At 42.4% G+C, this 22,723-nt stretch overlaps 1 protein-coding gene across 1 annotated transcript in view; it reads left to right on the top strand.

Moving 5' to 3' along the window:
* LOC138963232 (intermembrane lipid transfer protein VPS13A-like) overlaps window positions 1-22,723 on the top strand; it is a 152,807-nt gene that overhangs the window by 29,982 nt on the left and 100,102 nt on the right. Inside the window, exons 6-18 of the mRNA XM_070335289.1 lie at window positions 10,119-10,186; window positions 10,707-10,865; window positions 11,474-11,566; window positions 12,518-12,575; window positions 13,028-13,149; window positions 14,644-14,825; window positions 16,404-16,548; window positions 17,722-17,839; window positions 18,177-18,271; window positions 18,718-18,854; window positions 20,356-20,447; window positions 20,654-20,766; window positions 21,697-21,834. Of these exons, the coding sequence (XP_070191390.1) occupies window positions 10,119-10,186; window positions 10,707-10,865; window positions 11,474-11,566; window positions 12,518-12,575; window positions 13,028-13,149; window positions 14,644-14,825; window positions 16,404-16,548; window positions 17,722-17,839; window positions 18,177-18,271; window positions 18,718-18,854; window positions 20,356-20,447; window positions 20,654-20,766; window positions 21,697-21,834 (1,520 nt within the window). The remainder of the gene's footprint in view (window positions 1-10,118; window positions 10,187-10,706; window positions 10,866-11,473; window positions 11,567-12,517; window positions 12,576-13,027; window positions 13,150-14,643; window positions 14,826-16,403; window positions 16,549-17,721; window positions 17,840-18,176; window positions 18,272-18,717; window positions 18,855-20,355; window positions 20,448-20,653; window positions 20,767-21,696; window positions 21,835-22,723) is intronic.

The raw sequence follows: 22,723 nt of genomic DNA on the forward strand, positions 1-22,723 counted from the left end.
ACTCCCACATACATTTGTAGGCATGAGTGGGCTTTTATGTGTTCGGCCATTTTTTCCCCGCCATTTGCGCAGTCGTACTGCGATTCCTGGGGATGCGTGCTGGAAGTTTTGTTTTTCTGTATCTCAGCAAACTCTGACATGGATTAAAGGATTTTTGTTTGTTAGCGTACTTGGTCTTGTGCTTGCGTGTACACACAAAGGGGGATAAGGCAGTAGCAGGTCTGCACATATATAGGTTGATCTGTGAGATCGGAAAAATCTCCACCCACCAGGTGCGACTGGGATTTGAAACCCGGACCTTCAAATCCCCAGACCTTCAAATCCCCAGACCGGACCTTATCTATCGACAGTGGTTATCTCAAATAACAGATATGCCGGGAGGGGGGGGGGGGGGGGGGGGCTTTGGGGGACAGAAAAGGGAACTGTCTGAACTCTTCCAGTCTAATGCCTCAGGGCCAATCTTATGATGGTGATGGTTCTTGATCTTCTTCTTCTTCTGCGGCGTTCGTGGGCTGACACTCCCATGTACACTTGTGTTTTTTGCACGAGTGGAATTTTACGTGTATGACCGTTTTTTACCCCGCCATTTAGGCAGCCATACGCCGTTTTCGGAGGAAGCATGCTGGGTATTTTCGTGTTTCTATAACCCACCGAACTCTGACATGGATTACAGGATCTTTTTCGTGCGCACTTGGTCTTGTGCTTGCGTGTACACACGGGGGTGTTCGGACACCGAGGAGAGTCTGCACACAAAGTTGACTCTGAGAAATAAATCTCTCGCCGAACGTGGGGACGAACTCACGCTGACAGCGGCCAACTGGATACAAATCCAGCGCGCTACCGACTGAGCTACATCCCCGCCCGGTTCTTGATCAATGCATCATGTAATGTTGCGAATAAGAGTGTGCAACACAGTTGTGTGTATTGTAGACAGAGAAAGAGAACAACAAAGTTGAGAGACTCATGGGGGTTAGGAGGGGCGGTATAGACCAAAGCCATTCATTTCCACTGTGTAAGTGTATAACTTACTCTTCTTAATTGTTTTGCGGGTCGGAATTATAACAATTTCTTTCTTTTGATTACAAAAAGCACTCTCGCTGATTGGCTTCAAACTGGAGCAGTGCTTTTGTCACTGTCAAGGTCGATGGATGTGAAGAACATGAGTCTAGGTCAAGGACTTTGTAATTTCTGAAAGTATTGTGACTGGCATGGATCGGGTTGCAGACTTGAAGATGAGTATACTTTCAATAACAGGTGTGAGCAATGAGAAGAATGATGAAGGTTCTATGGTAATGGTAAGCCTCACACAACAAATCCTCTCAGTTTTCTATGGTAAGCCTCACACAACAAATCCTCTCAGTTTTCTATGGTAAGCCTCACAGAACAAATCCTCTCAGTTTTCCCCTCCGACGCCACAGCCAGTTGAGTGGTCTGGGTAGAGAGAGTGTGTAACTGATGGACATTGCAGTTTGAAGAGACAGCATCACCTAACTGATGGTGCTCGATGGAAAGAAATAGGATGGCTGTTCCAAAGTGATTAAGCCTCTAACATTTTTCACAGTTCGTCCTGATATGGCTCTGCGTAGTCGGCTGGACGTTAAGCAACAAATAAACAAATAAACAAACAAACAAACAAACAAACAAATTTTTCACAGTCCATTTCCTCTCTTGGGGTTTGCACAGCGTAAATAACTGATCGAAGGCAGTATTCTATGTGCCGGTCAGATCAAGAATTTGTGCAGTTTGTCTCCCTTCAATGCTAGGTCAGCTTTGATGTCAAATAATCAGGCTTTAAACGGCCATGTGATTCTTTGAGAATCTCTGTTTAGAAGCTCAGCTCTCATTTCAACAGAACTGTATGCTTCACTTATGATCAGCGAATAATTGCTTCACAGACCTCAATTATTAGCAGATCAATGGGTCCCTTTAATCTCCCCCTCCCCCTTGACTACCTTTGTTCTTGTTTGCAGTGTCTGTACACTTCAGGCGTGAAACCAGCCTTTGGCATTTGTGGATGCTGTCAGCAGTGTTCTGCCATTTTTTGTTCTTGGTTGAAGAACCCTGAATCTGTCTGACATGTGCAACCTTCTAACACTGATTGTGTTCCAGTGTATTGATCCCATATATTTTCGCGCCAGAAATATCTTGATGCATTTTTGTTTTTGCCTTAGCTGGATGAGGTTATCTTGACAGATGCAATCATGCCAATGAAATGTGATGGCTGAGCCTTTTTGTGTGTGGTAGTATTGCTTGTTTGCTGTTAAGTAGGATTTTTTGTTTGCTTTTGCAGTTTTATGCCAGTTGTACAGTTTTTTGGTACTTTTTTGATACTCTTATGCTTTTTAAATTTCAGCCCAGGTTTCTTCCAGTTATTATGTTCTGCGACTGACCTATCTTGGGGATTAAAAACATTCAGAGAGGTTTTAACAGGTTTTTTTTTCTTGGTCCTCAAAGTCTGAGTGTCATAGATGTCAGTGGTAAAGTTAGTTTCGTGTCTGAAATAATTTCTTCCTGGAGTGTGACATTTTGTAAATGTTGATTCCTTCCCCGATGGTGACACTTGCCTTAATCACTCTGGCTACTCTCTAGTCCTTCCCTGGGGGTTTGACACTTGCTCTAATCACCCTATTCTCTGTCGGGTGATAGGCTCACCTCCACTCGCGTGCACAGATCATTCCCATCAGGCCCATTGTAGCGCACTGAATCTGCTTACGAGACCAAAAGCTAGTGAAAATACCAGGGCTTGATGGTGTGAAAATACCAGGGCTTGATGGTGTTTTTCCTGGATCTCCTCCTGTGAAGGCAGTCACCTGTCTTTCAACACGTACTCTTCCTTCCTAAGTGTTTTTTTTTTCTCAGTTTGAAATTTCTCTTCTCACTTTCCATTACCCCAGTTCTTTGGAATTTTATTCCCTGCAGCCCCTCCCTCCTCCTCCTCTTCTTCCTCCTCCTGGAAAACCCTCTTCTCCCATCCCAAGCTCCTTTTTGATCATCAGAATGTTTTTTGAATTAGACTCACTCGCCTAAGAATGCGAATCCTCCTTGGTTTTTCCTGTTTCCTACACCCTCTCCCTCCCTCCTCCTCCTCCTAGCTGTTCTTCCTACCACACCCACACCCCTTCCCAAGCTCTTTCCTGATCAAACCCTCCTTCCTTCTCCTCCTCCCTCCAAATCCTCCTCCCCCATCCCAAGCACCTTCTTGATCATCAGAAAAATAGCAGAATCTCTTGTGCCTGAGAATAATTAAGATTTATTCCCCCCTCTGCTTCTTTACCTCTGTAAACTTGTAGAGCTAGTTATTTTTCGATAATGACCCAGCAACCAAACAAATAACGAGCCAGCAACAGCCTGAATCCTCGATAGTGCAATGGGTTGAGAAGCTGTTCTGTTTTGGTACTACTTTTGCGACTGAAAAGTTCCGAACGCTCTATACGTACGAAATATACATCTCTGGAGCAAACAATACAAACATACCGCATTTAAATTAACAACTACAGGCCTGAACACATGAATCTCCATATAAAATCCATGAGTTAGGTTGTTTTCTGAATCTAGATCTGCCGTGCACACACCGTTCATCACAAGCAAATTCCCAAGGCAAGTAACTCATACTCTTGCCGACAAGAGTAGTTCCCCTTCTTTTAACGCAGTTTCTTCGACAACACTGACTGCAATCCGACGGTCAGTTTTCAACAATATTTCATTTTATAAACAGATCACACGCAACCAAATGCACACATCTCATCAATTTAAACAACATAAAGCGGTTTCATACACTATTTTCCACAGAAAACTGAACTTCATACAGTAATTAACGTTGGAACACGGGTGCAAAAGTTCGTCTGCTAGTCCCATTTGACGAAAGAACATTATCTCAAACGATACTAAAACATAAACAGAACACACAATATCTGCCTTTACCGCCACAGCAGAATAACAGCATATCTGTGTACTTGATTTCTGAGTCTAAAACAGGGAAACTGACAAGAAGTGTAAACAGAATGGAATGATTTGCACGGAACTATACAACCGCGCATTAATCGATCGCCTGCGCAGGTTGACTGGTTGAGTGATTCGGATTCGATCAAACTTTCGCACAAAAACTCCTGTTTTCTTTGAATAACTGAAGAAAGGAGGAATAAAGAGGTTACACACCTCGTCTCAGTGATTATTAAAAATAATGGTCTCAGTTCGCGGTCATGAAAAAGCTCGCTGAAGCTCGCATTTTTCATGATCCGCCAACTTCGACCATTATTTTTAATAATCACTGAGACTCGGCATGTAACCTCTACATAATCCTCTTTGCTTTTTCTTGTGCCTGCACAGTGCCCTACAATCCTTCCCTTCTCCTCCTCCTCCTCCTCCTCCTTCTCCTCCTCCTCTTCCTTCTGAGCTTCTCCTCCTCCTCCTCCTATTAATCCTCCTACCAAACTCTCCACCCCTACCAAACTGAACTAAATCTTTCCCATCAAAAAAGAAATCAGACTGACACTTGTGTGTATATAAAGCTCTGTCCTTGTTTTGTCACTAAGCGAGGTCTTGCACTTTCCCCCTATTATTGTCTGCCCTCTCCATGTGTCAGTACTTGACAGGTGATTTCATCAGGCTGGCTGCTCAAGATTTTGCTGAGTTTGCAAATTTTCCAAGACTGTGGTTTTGGGCAAGGGGATATTGTTTAAGTATCACTCTTTTTTTTCTTTTCTTTTTTTTGACTGCTTGAAAGTCAGTCAATCTTTTTTTTTAATGTGAAAAACAAGAGATCATATTCTTACTATAACAAAGACAACTCATGTGTCACTGTGTTTTGTATATTTGATGAAGTGTGGTTTATTTATTGAGTGTTGAAACATATTCAGGCATGGGAATTGTCCGCCGAAAGGCAAATTTCCGCCGTATTTTTTTTATGTTCCGCCGAAAAAGCAAAGGTGTCCGCCGAAAAAATAAAAGGGGGAGGCAAAAATGGTTCTAAAAACCTAATTTAATGGCAAACTTGGAGGTCATATGACACCAAATTGCACCATTTTGGTTCTTTGGAGAACAAAAAATTCCGGGGGTAGCATGCCCCCGAACACCCCTAGCAGGGCTAGGCGCTTTGCGCTGTCCACTTTGCTATTACTTACAAATGTTCAGCCTTTTTTACTTTTTTCAATTCCCATGCCTGCATATTGTACAAAAGAAGCTGATGTTTCCAGTGATCAGCTTGTCTAGTCTAATTTTTTGCTTATGCTATGTTTCATGCTTTGGAACCAATTTGCACGGACTAAATTCCTGTTTTGTGCATCAACTGAGAAAGACCGCAAGGAATGATAGGTTATGAATATTCATGGCTCTGTTTTATAAATGTTTTGCCTGCTTCGTTGTTAGAATCAATAATTCAGCCTTGGGAAACAAGCACCCCGAACTAATTTCATAACCGGTTGCGTGCACAGGCAATTTACTTTAGTGACGGTCACAGTTAGTTCATCATTTCATTTCCTTGGTCCTTTAGAGGTTGGGAGAATTGCTCAGAACTGGTAGAACCAGCTGTTAAAAAAACTCGTCTTTTTTTTTTAAGCAAGAGACTATGTACAGTCATTTTAATACTGGCATTGTTGTTTAAGGGGGGGTGTAAAGGCATTGTACTGATTGCTTTGTTGTTTAAAACCGTGAAAGTCACTGAGTACGTTTCTTTTCAAAAGTGACAGAAGTGGTTTGCACTAACTCAGACTGCGTTGAGAGCACATTCAAGAGCTAGTTGTTGTTTTTCTCTCAGCAAACATGGAGCTCACAATCCTCTTCAGGTCCGGATGTTTAAAGCTGGTACACACATACAGTGGTAGTGGTGATTACCTGCAATAAAAGGACACCCTTGGGACCTGCCAAAAGTGTCCCTACAATGCAGGTGGCCTGTAATGACAGGTTAAGATAATTAAGACAAAGGGACATCAGAAAGTGTCTTTTAATTAGTGGGCCTCACTTCAGAAGTGATGATGAGTAATGTTTAACGCCCTAGCAAGGTAAAACCATTAAGGGCATGTTCGCGGGTTTCACCCCGACACTTCAGAAGTACCGTGCACTGTGGTATCTTTTATTTGAAATCCAAACATTCTCAAATATTAGACTCAGCAATATTAGTGTCCAGTTCCAGTAGCAGTGTTGTACTAAGGCATCGATTTCTGTTCACTGATCTTTTTTGATCTGACTGTCCACGCGTTTTGACATTGAGGAGGTCTGCTGACGACTGTCCACTAGTTTTGACATTGAGGAGGTCTTCTGACGACTGTCCACGAGTTTTGACATTGAGGAGGTCTTCTGTCCACTAGTTTTGACATTGAGGAGGTCTGCTGACGACTGTCCACTAGTTTTGACATTGAGGAGGTCTTCTGTCCACGCGTTTTGACATTGAGGAGGTCTGCTGACGACTGTCCACTAGTTTTGACATTGAGGAGGTCTTCTGACGACTTGTCCACGAGTTTTGACATTGAGGAGGTCTTCTGACTGAACAATTTTGTGCAGCCAGGACATTTAGACCTTGGCATATTTTCAGTCCAGGTCCAACTGACCTTTATTGTCCTCTAAATCTGAAAACGACACTGCAGCAGGCTCAACATGATTTATATGGCTGTTACTTGAGTCACGTTTCATTTAGATGTTCATTGAGATGAGACTGATCAAGCTGCAGTAGTTTCTGAAAACCTCATGACTCAGGTGCTAGCTGCTGTCTCCCTTCACTTCATATCTGTGAAGGTCTATAGAAAAAACATATGCATGCATGCGCACGTGTGTATGTGTGTGTGTGTGTGTGTGCGCGCGTGTGTGTGTGTTTGAATGAGTAAAGTGTCAGACCAGCTGGTGTATGTAATTAGATCCCTTTCACTGTATGTTTAATTAAACCTAACCTTGATATTATTAAAGAAGATATATATATAAAGGTCTGCAGAAACAGCTTGCTCTTAAAAGTTCTGAGGATTTTAGAATTCAGCATATCTAGGTACAAGGAGGTACTTGGTGGTAATTTATGATCCCACACAACATATAAATAATAATAATAATAATGGACATTTATATAGCGCTTCTCCACATATACCAACTGCTTTAACTTCACTCAACAGCTTTTTAGTTCATCAACCAATAAATCGTCAATACGATGCCACTGGACACAGCAAAGTGCTCAGTGATACATGTACATCAGTGTTACAGCGATGGAAAGAAAATTGGCCATTAAGGAACTACTTTAGTAGTCACAGTCTATGTCTTGTCAAAGCCAACTGATAGGTTGTAAGTGTGTGAGGGTATTGACTCTGCCAGAGTGTCAATTGATGGCCAGAGTGTCAATTGATGGTCTTCTTTCTGTACGTCGCCCACGAAATTGCCTTTACTTGGGTGACGGAAGCTGATGAGTTTGTATGGAGCAGCCGATGAGGGAATTGTCGGGCGTAGTGTCTCTGTACAGACACAGTGTTTGGGTTATTGTTGTTGTATGCACATCTTAGGTGCAAGGACTGTGTGTAGCTGTGTCTGTTGGTCTGTCTGTCTGTGTCGTGTGTGTGTGTGTGTGTGTGTGTGTGTGTGTGTGTGTGAGAGAGAGAGATCTGAAGGATAGAGATCGAGTGTGTGTGTGTGCGAGAGTGTGTGTGTGCGGTTGTGCATCAGTGTGTGTGTATTTTTGTGTGTGTGAATGAGATGAAGGCCGTCGCGATATAACCTTGAATGGTTGAAAACGACGTTAAACACCAAATAAAGAAAGAAAGATGAGATGTGGGGGGGGGGGGGGGGGGGGGGGATTGTTCATGCAAATTTAATGATCATATCACCGAGGGTACCTTCATTCCTTTTCACGTGGGCCATCTTGTAACACATTATCCATCTTGTAACACATTATCCATCTTGTAACACATTATCCATCTTGTAACACATTATCCATCCCGGCTTTACAGATTTACACGGGATAAGGTCTGACTACGTGCACTTGAACACCTGTCGGCAGTCAGGAAATTCCTGAAAATAACATTTTAATATATATGACAAGGTATGACATTTTCGTGAATAGAATTCTTCAGTAATTATACCTTCTAAAGGTCACATCATGGAAAAGGTTGGGGCCACGAAGATTTCTCCTCCCCAAAAAGAAGAAATTATAAAACTAATCGAAAATCCAGACGGCTCTTATGACCTTAGCTGAGACTCAGTTGTTTTTTCTCTGGCTTCTTCAGTCTCCAGATCTACGTGCAGGTTTCCTAGTGATCAGCAACCTCACACGAGCCTGTCACACCAATTTGTTGTTACGTACAATACCCTCGCAGGAAGCCGGTGGCTGCTGAGGGTTGCAATCAGGAAAGGCTTGCTAGTGGAGGCACAGGCTGACGCTTGTGCTCTTGGTGGGAAAAGGAATGGAAATCAATAATATGAAGCAGAGTGGGACATTCTCGGCGCTCAATTCCAAGCCTGGCATTAGCGCCACCCTTGCGATATGGAAGACAGGAAAGGGAAAGGCCGCGTTTAAAACTGTCGAGCAAATCCCTCCAGCCCTGCTGCTGTTCTTTTTTCTTTTTTTCTCTCCTTTTTTGTGTACATGTATATATATGCTTCCTTGATGCATAACCGCGCTCACAGCTAGCTGCATGGAGTCAGGAATGACCCGTGATGTGCTGAAAGCAAGTGGTTTTAAGGGGAAAAGAGAAAACAACAAACAAAGCCAGCTGATTTTGATTTGTCGTGATCGAGTGGTATTACAGTGAGGTTTTATGTGGATCAGGCATGTTTCTTGATTTGTTCCCTAATCAGATACAGTGGAAACCCCCCCCCCCCCCCCCCCCCAATTAAAGACCTTGGTTTTTCAGATTTTTCTTTCATGTTAACATCTGTAAATTTACCCCCATTTTAAGACTCCCTCCTTTTTAAGACCTCATTTTCTCAGATTTTTAGGTCTTAAAAGGGGGGTTCCACTGTACCAAATTATATTCTCTTGACACTCGTGAATCATTTAGATCATTGTGAAAGGAGTTTGCATTTAGTCAACTGACTCCCGCAGTGGGGCACTGCGGTTATGAAATTAAAGGCCCCTCCTGTTTTTGGAACCGCAGGAGCTTTCTAGTTTGCTGTTCGGTAGATTTTTGGTTCCTCTTTCCTGTCATGCTCTCTTTTTCTTCATGAATTCTTTTCTTTTTTCTGCCTTCTTGCTCATTCACCTGTATTTTTTCCAAAAATCTCTTCTCTTGCCGCTTGTCTCGCGATTCATGTATAGTTTAATCTGTTAGTGTTCTGATGTAAGTCCAGCAGTAGATAGGTTAAGCCTATTTTAACATACTGGAAACTGGTAATCTTCCAGTAGGTATTAATTTAGTTTTACTAAAGCCTGCTGGGACACAAGTAATGGGTTAGTGCATTTGTAAACAGGAATCGCTTGACAAGTGGCCCCCTTCATCCCCCCCTTCCTCGTCCTGATATGGCTCTGCGTAGTCGGCTGGACGTTAAGCAACAAATAAACAAACAAACAAACAAACAAGTCAACTGACACTTGCTGTAGGTGTTTTCTTCCTGTATTGCCTGTGTATTTTTGATGTCTCTGTTCCAATCTATGAGTTATCTGAGACTGGAATGGGTCAAGTGGTTAGCCTAATAATGGATTTTGTTGGATTCTTGGTCCACAAAAAAAGTTGATATCCAGACTTACATTTTGAAGACAGATATAGTATGCTGCCAGTGGGCTTCTTTGACCGCAAATATTAAAACTGCATGTAGCTTTGTGGGTCTGCATTGATGTGAGGAGGCAGATTTGTCTGTTTGACGGATATGGATTAATAAAAGGGGGCTGGGGGGTTTGCAGGTTAATTATGATCCTTAAATGAAACCTTTAAGTGTGCACATGTAGTGGATGTGTTTAAATTATCTGTGTGCATATATATTCACACACATGCACGCACGCACGCAGACACTCTCACGGACACACATGCACACAAACACACACACACTCATGCACACACACACACACACACACACACACACACACACACATGCGCGCACACACACACACACACACACACACACACACACACACACACACGTGCGCGCGCGCGCGCGCACACACTTGAAAAGTCAATGGGTTTCTGAGACTGTGCTTCGATTTCACTGTGTTTCAGCATCCAAGGCAGATGAAGACCCCTCGCTGTTTGAGAAGCTTACACAGAATTTCATCCACAGAGTTCAGGTATGATTAAAATCCCAGTGTCTGTCTTTGAAGCTTCTGTCAGTCGCTTTAGGCATTTTCAGGGAAAATGTAAGATCAAAGAACACTGGTAGAATGTTTCTCTGCATTTTAAAATTAATAAAGACAAAAATGCATCAGATTTAATTTTTGTGTAAAGTGTAGACTGAGTTAATGTAAAAAAAAATTTACCTCCAGCCTCACCTCCCACCCCACCCTCAGTAAAAGAAAAATTGAGGGTGTGGTTTACGAATAAAATTGATACCCAGATTGATTTTAGCAAAGCTTCATTGCCCTAATTTGCTTTGATGATGATGTCTTAGTTATTTGTTGGGAGGGTGGGGGGGAGGTGACAGTAAATTACTGGAAATTCCCGGATACCAGAATCCCTGTTTTATTCATCATTTCTTTGTAATGTTTCAGGTATCTATCCGGCACATTCACATATTAATCATTTCTTTGTAATGTTTCAGGTATCTATCCGGCACATTCACATATTAATCATTGCTTTGTCATGTTTCAGGTATCGATCCGGCACATTCACATCCGGTATGAGGACACGGTCACCAACCCGGACCACCCGTTTGCCTGTGGCATCATGCTCAAACAGATCCTCCTCTGCTCCACAGACGCCAAGTGGGAGCCCAAGGGAGATTGCACTTCCGCCAACATGCTGCACAAGGTATGAAGACACGGACATTTGTTCAATAGACACACATTTTTTTATTTTTTTTAACATGGTTTTATTTAAGACGAGAAATTAAAAGGGTACTATTTATCTGACCGTTTTGGGGGCAGTATCTGAAGAATTGGACAAATCTGAAGAATCTTGGGAATCTAATCCAGTGTCTGTTAATCCAGTGTATCGTAATTAATCCGGACGCACAGTTGGCTCGATGCCCCAAAATGCTGCACAAGGTCAGAAGACATGGGGATTTAAAGGGTATAATTTATCTCACCATTTGGGGGGAGTATCTGGCGAATTTGACAAATCTGAATCGAATCTTGGGAATTCACTGTACCTTAATCAAGACACTCGGCACTATTTGATAAAAAAAAAAGCGCCACAAGTATGGTAATTAAAGTGAGTGAATGTGCTTCAAGTCGCTGCTATTTTCCGGTCTTGGAAACAAAAAGTAGTCCATAAGCGCTGACTGGAGGCAAGATGGCCAGCGCCATCTATGACGTGGGCAGCCTGGTAACCACACCACTTACACAAACAAGAGAAGTAAAAGGGTGGTTCCACTGTATGATTTTGTTTTGATGTTGACATATAGTGTTTGTGATCAGCTGCTGAAGCTGGACGATCTGTCGGTGTACTGGAACCCCTACATTCCCGAACAACACCTGCTGCGCTCCAGACTCAACACCGACGGCTGGAGGGTAGGCTCATCTTTCTTCTCTGATTTAGTGGAGTTTGGTGTATGTATGGGGGAGGGAGGGGGAAGCACTGTGTATGCTTGTTGATTTGTGCTAGTTTATTCTATAATGAATTTGTAAAGCGCCTGGAGCCAATTGATGGGACTCGCGCTATAGAAAAGTTATTTATTATTATTATTATTATTATGTGTGTGTGAGTGTGTGCGGGCAGGCATGCACGTGCGCGCTTGTGGGTGCGTGTGTGTGTGCATGCGTGTGTGTGAATATGTTGCTGCTTAGTTTGTAACAAACGATTGTAGATGTATGTCTTATTTGAAAAGCTCTGCAATCACTGTTATTTTGTGTTGTCTCAAGTTTGGATTATCTTCTCTCCCTAGCATACTTACTAATCCATCTCTTCTTCTTCTTCTCGATCGCTCAGAGTTCATATGAGCGTTGATGCGTTGAGCTGTCGTTATGCGCCATACATGGCCCAGCTCATCCGGCTTCAGCGTGTTTTTATATCGGAGTGGTCCTTCTTCTAGACTGGTGGCTTTACAGGGCTGTCGAGTCCAGTCTACCCGGCTATTTGGCCATAGCTGGCTGGTTTGTTTATCTGAGGTGACCTTCCCCAGGGCTAGAACTTAAGATGCGGCTCTTGATCGCATGATGCTCCCGTCATTGGAGACCTGGGGTATTTCTTGAGTGTAACAGTGCCACCTGTTACCCCGCCCCATCCTGTTGGAAGCACCGCCAGTTGGTCCGCGACTGCTTATTCGTCCTGGCAAGCCCGGCTTATTTCGCAGCTAACCTCCATATCTGAAGGCCATCACACTATCCGCCACCTGTGAACGCGCCTGGTTGGGGGTGGTCGCCCCTACTGTCCCAGGACTAATCCATCTTAAAACAGAGGGTTTCTTCTTCATTTCTTTGCTGAATTAGTAGTAAACTGTTTACATCTTCTTCCCTTTGCAGAATCTCTTGCGGATGTCCATCGACTCCCACAACATCTTTGAAGAGGAGTTTGATTTCAGTGAGTTTGTCGTTGCTTGATTTCTTTTTCTCTGGCGTCAGTGAGACATAAATTATATATGAGTAATGAACATGCAATTCTGGTATATAGCACAGTACAAGATGAATTAATCTTTTGTCAACTAGATCTAAAAGTGTGAACTCTGGAAATGATAGGGCTTCTAGCCTGTAAGTTATGAATGTGTGTGGGTGTGTGTTTGTGTGTGGGTGTGTGTGGGTGTGGGTGTGTGTTTGTGTGTGGGTGTGGATGCATGCACACACCCGTGCTCTCTTGCAACCATGTAAATGGTCACCTGATCTTTGCAGCTACAGGTATAATGGACAGTTTGAATTTAGAATAAATCAGTCTTGATTTCAAGCAAACGAACATTGAGAACCATTCATATGAAAGCAGCCAGTTATATAGAATTGTCGTCATTTGCTGAAATATCTGCCGTTATTTTCTTGTTGCAGTCATTGAACCTGTGGGAGCCCAGGCGCGACTGATAGTGTGCACAGAAAACGGCTTCTCTCTGCCAAAGGTGTTCGCTGACTTCACCATTGAGGAGATTGAGATCTTGCTATCCAGACAGCAGGTACTGTAATGGTGTGACCTGCATGCCCTTGTACAGCATTCCCTTGTTTAAGCTTTATGCCTTCCATCTCCAACTGCCTAGTGTGTTTTAGTGCGTAGGTATGTCTCTCTCTCTCTCTGTTTGTCTGTATGTGAGTGTCAAGCCTGATATAAATTGGGCGAAGTTGACTTACTGAAGTCTACTTCATGAAGCTCACTGCACGAAGCTTTGGCACTACATTTTTGGCAAAAAGACTTCACAAAGACAACGTAGAGAGAGAGAGAGTTAGGCAGAAAGAAGAGAGAGAAAGCGAGAGAAAATGACACTGAGGGCCCAATGAAACAGTAAATGAACAAAACCTATAAAATAGATAAATGATTCAGGAAATAAATGAATGAAAGAGAAAAGGAGTTATTGAACCCACCTCTAATAATTTTTTCATTCCAGTTTACAAGTCAAGCAGTATTAATTTATGGATAAATCTTTGACAGAAACATTTGTGTTAACTCTTTGTTCATTGTTACGGTGGAAGATTTCAAGGCACACCTGAAGAATCATGCAGGAAACACATTGTCATGAATCACAGTTCATATCAGTCAGGCATAATAATTGTTCTTCTTTTGGGAGAATTCCTCCTTTTGAACGTCTGTAGGGCTTCAAGTTGAATATGAAAAATCAGTGACATCATGAGCTGACCACAATGCTCTCACGATAATTGGTCAACCTGCCAAGGCAACCAGTCAAAGGCAAACAATGACTATATCAATGCCATTGACACGCAGACGTTTTCTGTGGAATAAATTCGGGTTATTCCCCCCCCCCCCCCCCCCCCCCCCCCCCCCATTTCAAAGCGACTGCCGCACATGAACACATCAGCCGCTGAGAGAGCGGAGCTGGTGTGCGTATGTAATTTTCCAGTAAGCTTGTGATCGCATGCCAGCTTTAGCATCCTGCCGTTATTTTGACGTTAACACGACCTTGCGACACCAAGCCTCATCAATTTGTTTTCCATGAGACAATGGCAACATTGTTTCAACATGACACCTGTCACAACAAGCTATGCAACGCTCTCTCTCTCTCGCTCTCTCTCTCTCTCTCTCTCTCTCTCTCTCTCTCTCTCTCTCTCTCTCTCTCTCTCTCTCTCTCTCTCTCTCTCTCTCTCTCTCTCTCTCTCTCTCGCTCGTACTGACCATGGATTCTTTATAAAGGATTTTTTTTCCACTCTTTATTTTTTACCCGGTCAAACCATTTTTTTTATCGGTATTGGCGAATCTCAATCGGTAAAATACCAGAAATTACCGGTAAACGCGATCCCTAAAAATCGACACATCAAATTGATTTAGAAGCGTAAGCAACACTCCTCGTGTGTAAATCAATTTCTTTTCTTCTCTTACATCAGGATTTAGAAAAAGGGATAAGATCTTTAACATTTTGTGTTATTTTGGATTTGACAAACCCTGTTTCATCCGTTTTCACCATTTTCTATTCTCATGTTTGATATCTTGGGGTTTTCAGTTCTTGAACTTGCTGACGCTGAACGACTCCTTCCAAATGATGCGCATCAACCAGCGTTACCGCAAGTACCACCCCAATGTCATACTCAAGGTCAGCCCAAGGTCATGGTGGGTCTACGCGTACACTGCCATACTGGAGGAGTTCATCCGACCCTACTCGTGGGAGAGGATAAAAGAACACAGGTACGGTACAGCAAAAATGGATGTGTAAAACATCTGAAAGCTAAAAACAGATAGACCAGTGATGTTCCCAGGCCTCGGTTTTAGGTCATTGATACATACTTTTTTGATCTGATGCATTGTTCTGACCCGTGGCCAGTTGAATGTCTGATATCTTTTGACACAACAATTTGTGTGCGGCCAGGACATGTTGACCGATATATATTCTGAATCCAGGTTTAACTGATCTGTTGCCTCTGTGTCTGGGAACAAGACTGATAAACTGCTGACATTCCAACATTCAGAATCTAGAGACAAGACTGATAAACTGCTAACATTCCAACATTCAGAATCTAGAGACAAGACTGATAAACTGCTTACATTCCAACATTCAGAATCTAGAGACAAGACTGATAAACTGCTTACATTCCAACATTCAGAATCTAGAGACAAGACTGATAAACTGCTAACATTCCAACATTCAGAATCTAGAGACAAGACTGATAAACTGCTAACATTCCAACATTCAGAATCTAGAGACAAGACTGATAAACTGCTAACATTCCAACATTCAGAATCTAGAGACAAGACTGATAAACTGCTTACATTCCAACATTCAGAATCTAGAGACAAGACTGATAAACTGCTAACATTCCAACATTCAGAATCTAGAGACAAGACTGATAAACTGCTGACATTCCAACATTCAGAATCTAGAGACAAGACTGATAAACTGCTAACATTCCAACATTCAGAATCTAGAGACAAGACTGATAAACTGCTAACATTCCAACATTCAGAATCTAGAGACAAGACTGATAAACTGCTGACATTCCAACATTCAGAATCTAGAGACAAGACTGATAAACTGCTAACATTCGAACATTCAGAATCTAGAGACAAGACTGATAAACTGCTAACATTCCAACATTCAGAATCTAGAGACAAGACTGATAAACTGCTAACATTCCAACATTCAGAATCTAGAGACAAGACTGATAAACTGCTAACATTCCAACATTCAGAATCTAGAGACAAGACTCGGTAGTTAGTCGATGTACTTGTGAATGTTTTGTTTTTCAAAAATTAAACATTCCATTAACTAACCATTCTTGGTCCTGACTACAACATCTGAGTTAGTGTGCTGTACCCATTTAGTGTATCTGACACTTGAATGTTCTGGTCATGCAATGTTTTTGTACACCTGTTGATATTGTATTGTGCTAATGACTGTGGAAACTTGTATGTGACTTAATTGTCTGTCATTGTTGTCTGAAATATAATTTTGAAAGTAGAGGGCAATGAGCTTCCAGATATTTAGAACTGAGGTAAACCTTGCTTTTGGGCTTTTTTGACTTTATGCAAGGGAGATCATTTATGAACAGTAGATCATAGCACAAACTGAGGTTTTACTTTGCTGGAACTTTGCAAAGAAAGAATGGAAGGGCCATTAAATCGTTCAAGGAACAGCACACAGAACCATGCAGTTGTTAGACATTGTGTGACTTAGTTAATATGCTGGCAACAACGAGGAGAGGACATAATCTTGGGAGACTGCACATGCCTTCTGTCCAATTTCATGACACCTTGATTGACTTGCAGATCTCGCTTCAAGAAGTACAAGGCGCTGTACAAGAAAAGCCTGGATCAGGGAGAGCAGGAGTCTCAGCGCAGCAAGCTGTGGGAGCTAGAGGAGATCCTGGATGTCACCAACATTCTCATCGCCAGGCAGCAAGCACGCCTTGAGGTCAGTGTAGAGGAAGATTTTAAAGTCAAGAAGAGTGTTCAGTGAGCAGAAAATGTTGCTCATTGGGGAGGAATTGAGTGTTTGCCAGGCAGCAAGCACGTCTTGAGGTCAATGTAGAGAATATTTTACAGTGACGTCAAGTATTCAGTGACCACAAAATGTTGCTCATTGGGGAGGAATAGACGTTTTCCGGAAATAACTCTGTCAGGATTTTTAGCCCCTGTACCTCGGACAAGTTTTTCACAACATCCGGAGCATGTTCCAGGCTTCTGATCGGTTTTATCCTGTAATCGAGATGAACAACTAACTGTGATGTGTATGCTATGCAGCGTTTGCTAAACATAATACCTTTTTCTTTTAAAAATATAATCATCGGAGCCACAAATCACCACAGATGGCTTGCTGATCACTGGAAGTGTTCGTTAAGCATGTGTGTTTTCCTAAACTCACATGACCTCAAGCCAAACCCACGTGACCCTGATCAAAACACGTTGTGATACGAGCCAGCAATCATTTCTGCAACAAATTCTGAACTCCTATGAACTCGTGAACGCTGATTTTTGAAAGAAAAGGATATCATATTGTGCGCGTGCTGCATAACATACTCATCAGAGTTGGTTGTTCGTCCTGATCGCAGGATATAGCCCATCCGAAGCGTGGAACATGCTCCGGATGTTGTGAAAACCTTGTCTAAGGTAAAGGGGCTTTAACTCTTCCAGACCGCTGATATTCCTCAAAGAGTTTTTTCAAAAATCGTCTATCGAATGTTTGCCAGGCAGCAAGCACGTCTTGAGGTTTGAGTTTTGCAGTCTCGAGGTTAGTGAAGAGAGAAGATTTTAAAATGTGATCAGAAAATGTCCATTAAGTGGGGAAGAAATTAGTGTTAGCGTTAACCAATGGTTTTCTGGCATTCAACCAGTTTTTGTGTGAAATATCATTTCATTTATTTTATGCTTTTTCATCAGGCCTAGGTATGTAGTTGTACGTGTGTGAAAATAAAACCATTTTGCTCATTTTTGAAAAAATTCTGCTCATTGGGGAGAAATTGAGTGTTTGTCTTGACCATTAGTTTACTTAACAAACCAGTTTTTGTGTGAAAATACCACTTAATTTGAACAATTTTTGTGTAAAAGTACCATTTGATTTCATGTTCATGTGTGTTTGTGGTTGCAGTATGCAGCAGAGGCGCCAGAGAGGGTGAAGAAAAAGAAGAAAACCTCTGGCTGGTTCAGCTCCTGGTTTTCATCCAGTGACGACGAGGAGGACATTGAAGTGGAAACTGAATCCAAAGGTATGCATTGATAGCAACATTCATCTGACTTTTATTGACTCGACACGTAAAAACGTGATCCTTGTGATCGATTGTCTGTCCGTGCTGGTGCCAGTGCATTGTACTGGGTACCTTTTTCAGAAAAGCTCATTGGCAAGTGGTAAAAGAAAGTATAACAAAGCCAAAACAACAGCAACAACTACATGCCTGGTTTTGTGCATCTGTTAACTTGGGGATTTCTGGTACCGTGGGTCCATTGCCGCCAAAGGGGAGGTTTGCCTTCAAGTTCGCTGAGAAACAAAAGCAACGAAAAGTGGAAGAATACTGAATGTTTTATTGATGAAGAATCTGTTTTCAGACCTGCTGGACAGACTGAGTGACGAGGAGAGGCAGGCAATGTTCACTGCCATTGGATATGATCGCAACAGTAACCTGTCGGGGTACCCGCGTGAGGTATGTTCACTTAGCCTGACATTGATAGAACTGAAATTGTTTTGATTGCATTGTGAAGGTTTTGTGATAATGAATACTTATGCAGGACATATTCTTCTAATTTAATCCATACCTGATGATGTTGGTCTACAGTGTTAGCGTAAGAGGGTTACCTATAGTGTAAGGGAACATTCTCATTGTATCATATTCATAATGAATACTCTTCCTGAACATGTAATTTTTGTTACAGTGGAACCCACTTTTAAGAACCCCAAATTTAAGACTTCCCCCTAATTCAAAACCTTGATTTTAAAATGTGTCTATCCATGAGCTCTCTCAACGTTACCTCTATTTTCAGACTCCCTCCTTTTTTTCAGATTTGTGAAGGTTGTAAAAGAGGTTTTCCACTGTACTGTATTGTGTAAAGATGCCGTGCATGGATACGTTATGTCTGATTCCACTTTCAGTTTGTGGCGCACAAGGTGCAGCTGATCTTGAAGAGTTGCTGCGTGTCGCTGGTCAACTACAGCAAGAAGATCCTGCAGATGTCCGTCTCTCACCTCATCACAACCTGGGAGAATAGGCCAGGGGCTGAAGCATTCAGGTAAGGCCAGAAAAATAGCGTTGTAATGTCAGTTATTTTTTTTAAACTGTGTCCCCTGGATGTCAGAGAAGAGTAGCTTTCCTTGTAAAGTCTGCAAAATAGAGTTTTATCATTTTCAATTAATTTATTGTTGACTAGATGATTACCCGCTTCGCCGGGTACCGGCTTCGCCGGGAAGAAGTAGAGCCGAATACCAGGCTGCGCCTGGGACCGGGTGTACGCCGGCGCACGAAGGAAAGGAGATAAACGCGCAAAACACTGGAGACCCTCTAAAAATAGTAACGTGCAGTGACCTTCTTCTTCTTCTTCTTCTGCGTTCGTGGGCTGAAACTCCCTCGTACACTCGTGTTTTTGCACGAGTGAAATTTTACGTGTATGACCGTTTTTACCCCGCCATTAAGGCAGCCATACGCCGCTTTCGGAGGAAGCATGCTGGGTATTTTCGTGTTTCTATAACCCACCGAACTCTGACATGGATTACAGGATCTTTTCCGTGCGCACTTGGTCTTGTGCTTGCGTGTACACACGAAGGGGGATAAGCCACTAGCAGGTCTGCACATAAGTTGACCTGGGAGATCGGAAAAATCTCCACACTTAACCCACCAGGCGGCCGCGGCCGGGATTCGAACCCTCGACCTTCCGATTAAGAGGCCGACGTCTTACCACCACGCCACAGCGCCCGTCCGCAGTGACCTTCTAAAAATAGTAACGTAGTAACGGGAATATGGATTGACGCCACACGGAGAAAGGGAGATAATCGCAGCTGAAAACACTGGAGAAGATAAGGAAGAGTTACTGGTAGTGGATCCCGACAACAACAACAAAAAAACGCAAAAAAATCGGTTCAGCGCGCACAGCGCAGCACGTGTTGAAATATCTCATCGATGAGGTTGTGTCCGGGGTGTAGCTGAATACGGTGTCCAAATTTGAAAAAGATCCTCCGAGAACTTTGGCCGTGCATCGTGAACAGACAGACAGACAGACACTAGTCGTATATATATATATATATATAGAAGATCAAAAAAATTTCTTGGGTTGGAAGGAAAAGATAGGGTCAGTCGTGAAATCGGAAACATGGAAAAAAATATTTTGGCCTTTGATGTCTTGCTAATATCAAGTCCTGAAATGTTATATCTCCCTAGCCCTTTAGCTGTAGAGGACAGGCTATGGGAGGGAGGAACAGTGTATCTGCATAAATAAGCGAATGAATAGACATGGTTTTGCTGCAGGAACTAACTTGAAATTAGATGTTTGAATGGAAGTGAGAGTGAAAGATGATGCAGTTGTGTTTTTTTTGTTTCATTGTAGTTATTTGAGTTAAGCTTGAATTTGATCATTTTTGTTTGTTGTTACAGAACCTTAGAGGTATGCATAAGTTAAAATCAACTGTATTGATATGTGCATGTGAGCTTACATATTCTAATGAGCTGGTGTTTATATTTTGAATTTTTTTGGGCCTAGTTTGTTTGTGAATATTTCAAAGTTGTCTTGCTATTTTCAGGATATCTTGCAACACAGAGAGCTTTGCCATAGAAGGGGCTTCCATAGAACATGAACTGATTCCCATCCTCACCTCAGACATTGGAGTTTATGGTGAGAATTACCTTTGCACTCTAGGAAAAGTTAAGGTATTCTCGCCCAGTGTGTGTCTGTGTTTGTGTGTGTTAGAGAATGTGTTTGTGAGTGTGAGTCTGCATGCATCTGTTGATCATTACTCTGTGTGTCTGCTTGTCTCTCTATGTCTCTGTCTGTGCATGTACCCCGAGTGATCATTTGTTTGATATTTGTGCTTGTTTCAGCTCCATCAGTGAACCAGGTTTTCACGGTGGACTTTGAGACCAAGCCACTGTACGTGGAAGCAGACTACTCTCTCAACCTCAACGTTCAGCCTGTGGAGATTGTCTATGATGAGGTCAGTGCTGAACTTCAACGTGGTTAAAACCCTCAGCTGACGGGCGCAGGGGCCTAGTAGATAAGATGCTGGCCTCTCAAGCGGATCGCCGTTGGTTCGAATCCCTGCCGCGCCTGCTGGGTTCAGGGTGGAGATTTTTCCATTCTCCCAGGTCAACGTATGTGCAGACCTGCTAGTGACTTATCCCCCTTTGTGTTTTCAAAGAAAAGACCCTGTAATCCATGTCAGAGTTTGGTTGGTTATATGTAGAAACATAAAGCACTCGCCTTTGGCTAGTACTTCTCATAATTTACTAGCCAGAGAGCAAATTTTACTTGCCAAACCAACCATTTCAATTCAGTGTTTCAGCAACTTTACTCGCCTTTGGCGAGTTGATTAACAATTCTACTCGCCATTTACAGATTTCTACTCGCCATGGCAAGTAAAATACTTGCCACTTTCAGGCCTGTTAATGGCTGTCAGGCAAAGGACGCTCGCGATCTACTTTTCAATTGAGACTCTCCAGAATTTGACATTTCTGTTGTGTTAGAATAACATTAACAGTATGTACATGTATCGATTGAACACTGGATGTTCCATCTTTGAGCCATGTGACATCAGAGTCGGACTAAACTCATGTTTAGACGGCTAGCTGAGATTACAAAACAGTGCATGTTTGTGTGGATTCAGTCGTAAAAAAGAAAAGGAATTCTAACCTTAATCAATTGATACACAATTGTTATTTGTATATTTTACCAAAATATGACATTTTACACAGATCTCGACAGTCAATGTTCTTCTCGGAGGAACACTGACTGCCTCGATCTGTGTAAAATGTCATACTTTGGTCAAAAATACAAATAATGTATAACAGTAGGCAGCATTTAGCAGTTGTGTGTTGATATTGTCCACAAAATGACATTTTTATGTACAATATTTGTTTACTTTCAGCATTCTCTGTCCGAAGTGTCAGCATTCTTCCAAGTTCCCAACAGCAGCTTAGATCTGAGGTCTACGGCAGTCAGCACATTCCAACAAGTGGCCAAGTACAGTCGTGCCGGCCTGCAGTACGCTATAGCACAGCACACAGTGAGTGGAAACATTTGTAATGATATGATGTATGTGTCGTATGACACTCACACACATTGACAACACTGTGAAGATAAGTTTTGTGTGAATATTTGTTTGTCTGTTCACTTAAAAGGCCGTTGGGTCGAAATATCTGTGAATGTATTGTTTTGTCTATAACAAAAATTCCAACAACCTACCTTTCTTGTTTTTTTGGCTCACGTAAGTGCAGCCTATGCGATGCTAACTTTTGTCTGTCTGTGCGTGCGTGCGTGTGTATGTATGTATGTCTGTGGTAGAAACTTTAACATTTGACTGAACACCGAAATACTAATTTTACCTGGTTATTATTCAAGCAACAGCTTCAAAGTATTGAAGCAATGATCAACATTTCGTTGGCACGTATGTAGTTAAAGTGTGTATCCAAAGAAAACAGGTGGTGGGGGGTTTTGGGGGGGTAAAAACAGGTGACTGGTTTGTGTCGTGTGTGGTATGTAGACCAGGTCAGGGGTCAAGGTTAGGTCAGATCGCGTGAAGGATTGTGGTATGGATACAGTTATCACCGAGCTGCATTTCGCCGATTCGGAGAAGACGACTTATGATTTCACATTGTTCGGTTTCGTAGCTCCAGAAAAATAGATAAAGAAGATACCAAAGGAGATTTCCTACAGGTTAATCTGCACAGCGTGTTTCCAGTGTCTGCGCGAGGAAGCGCTGTCAAAAGCGCAGTGTCAATCTGGCCATCTGGCAGTCATGTCCCCGTAAGTAGGCTACAGACAGACAGATCTAGATCTAGTGTCTCGCACTCTTGCACCGTGTCACGTGCTTACTGTGTGTGTGTATGTGTGACGGAGTGATTGAGTTTGTGTTACTGTTTGTCGATTTCTTACGTGAGCCTTGAAGGCTTCGC

This window comes from Littorina saxatilis, linkage group LG3 (assembly GCF_037325665.1).
Source record: "Littorina saxatilis isolate snail1 linkage group LG3, US_GU_Lsax_2.0, whole genome shotgun sequence".
In the NCBI taxonomy this organism is placed as follows: Eukaryota; Metazoa; Mollusca; class Gastropoda; order Littorinimorpha; family Littorinidae; genus Littorina; species Littorina saxatilis.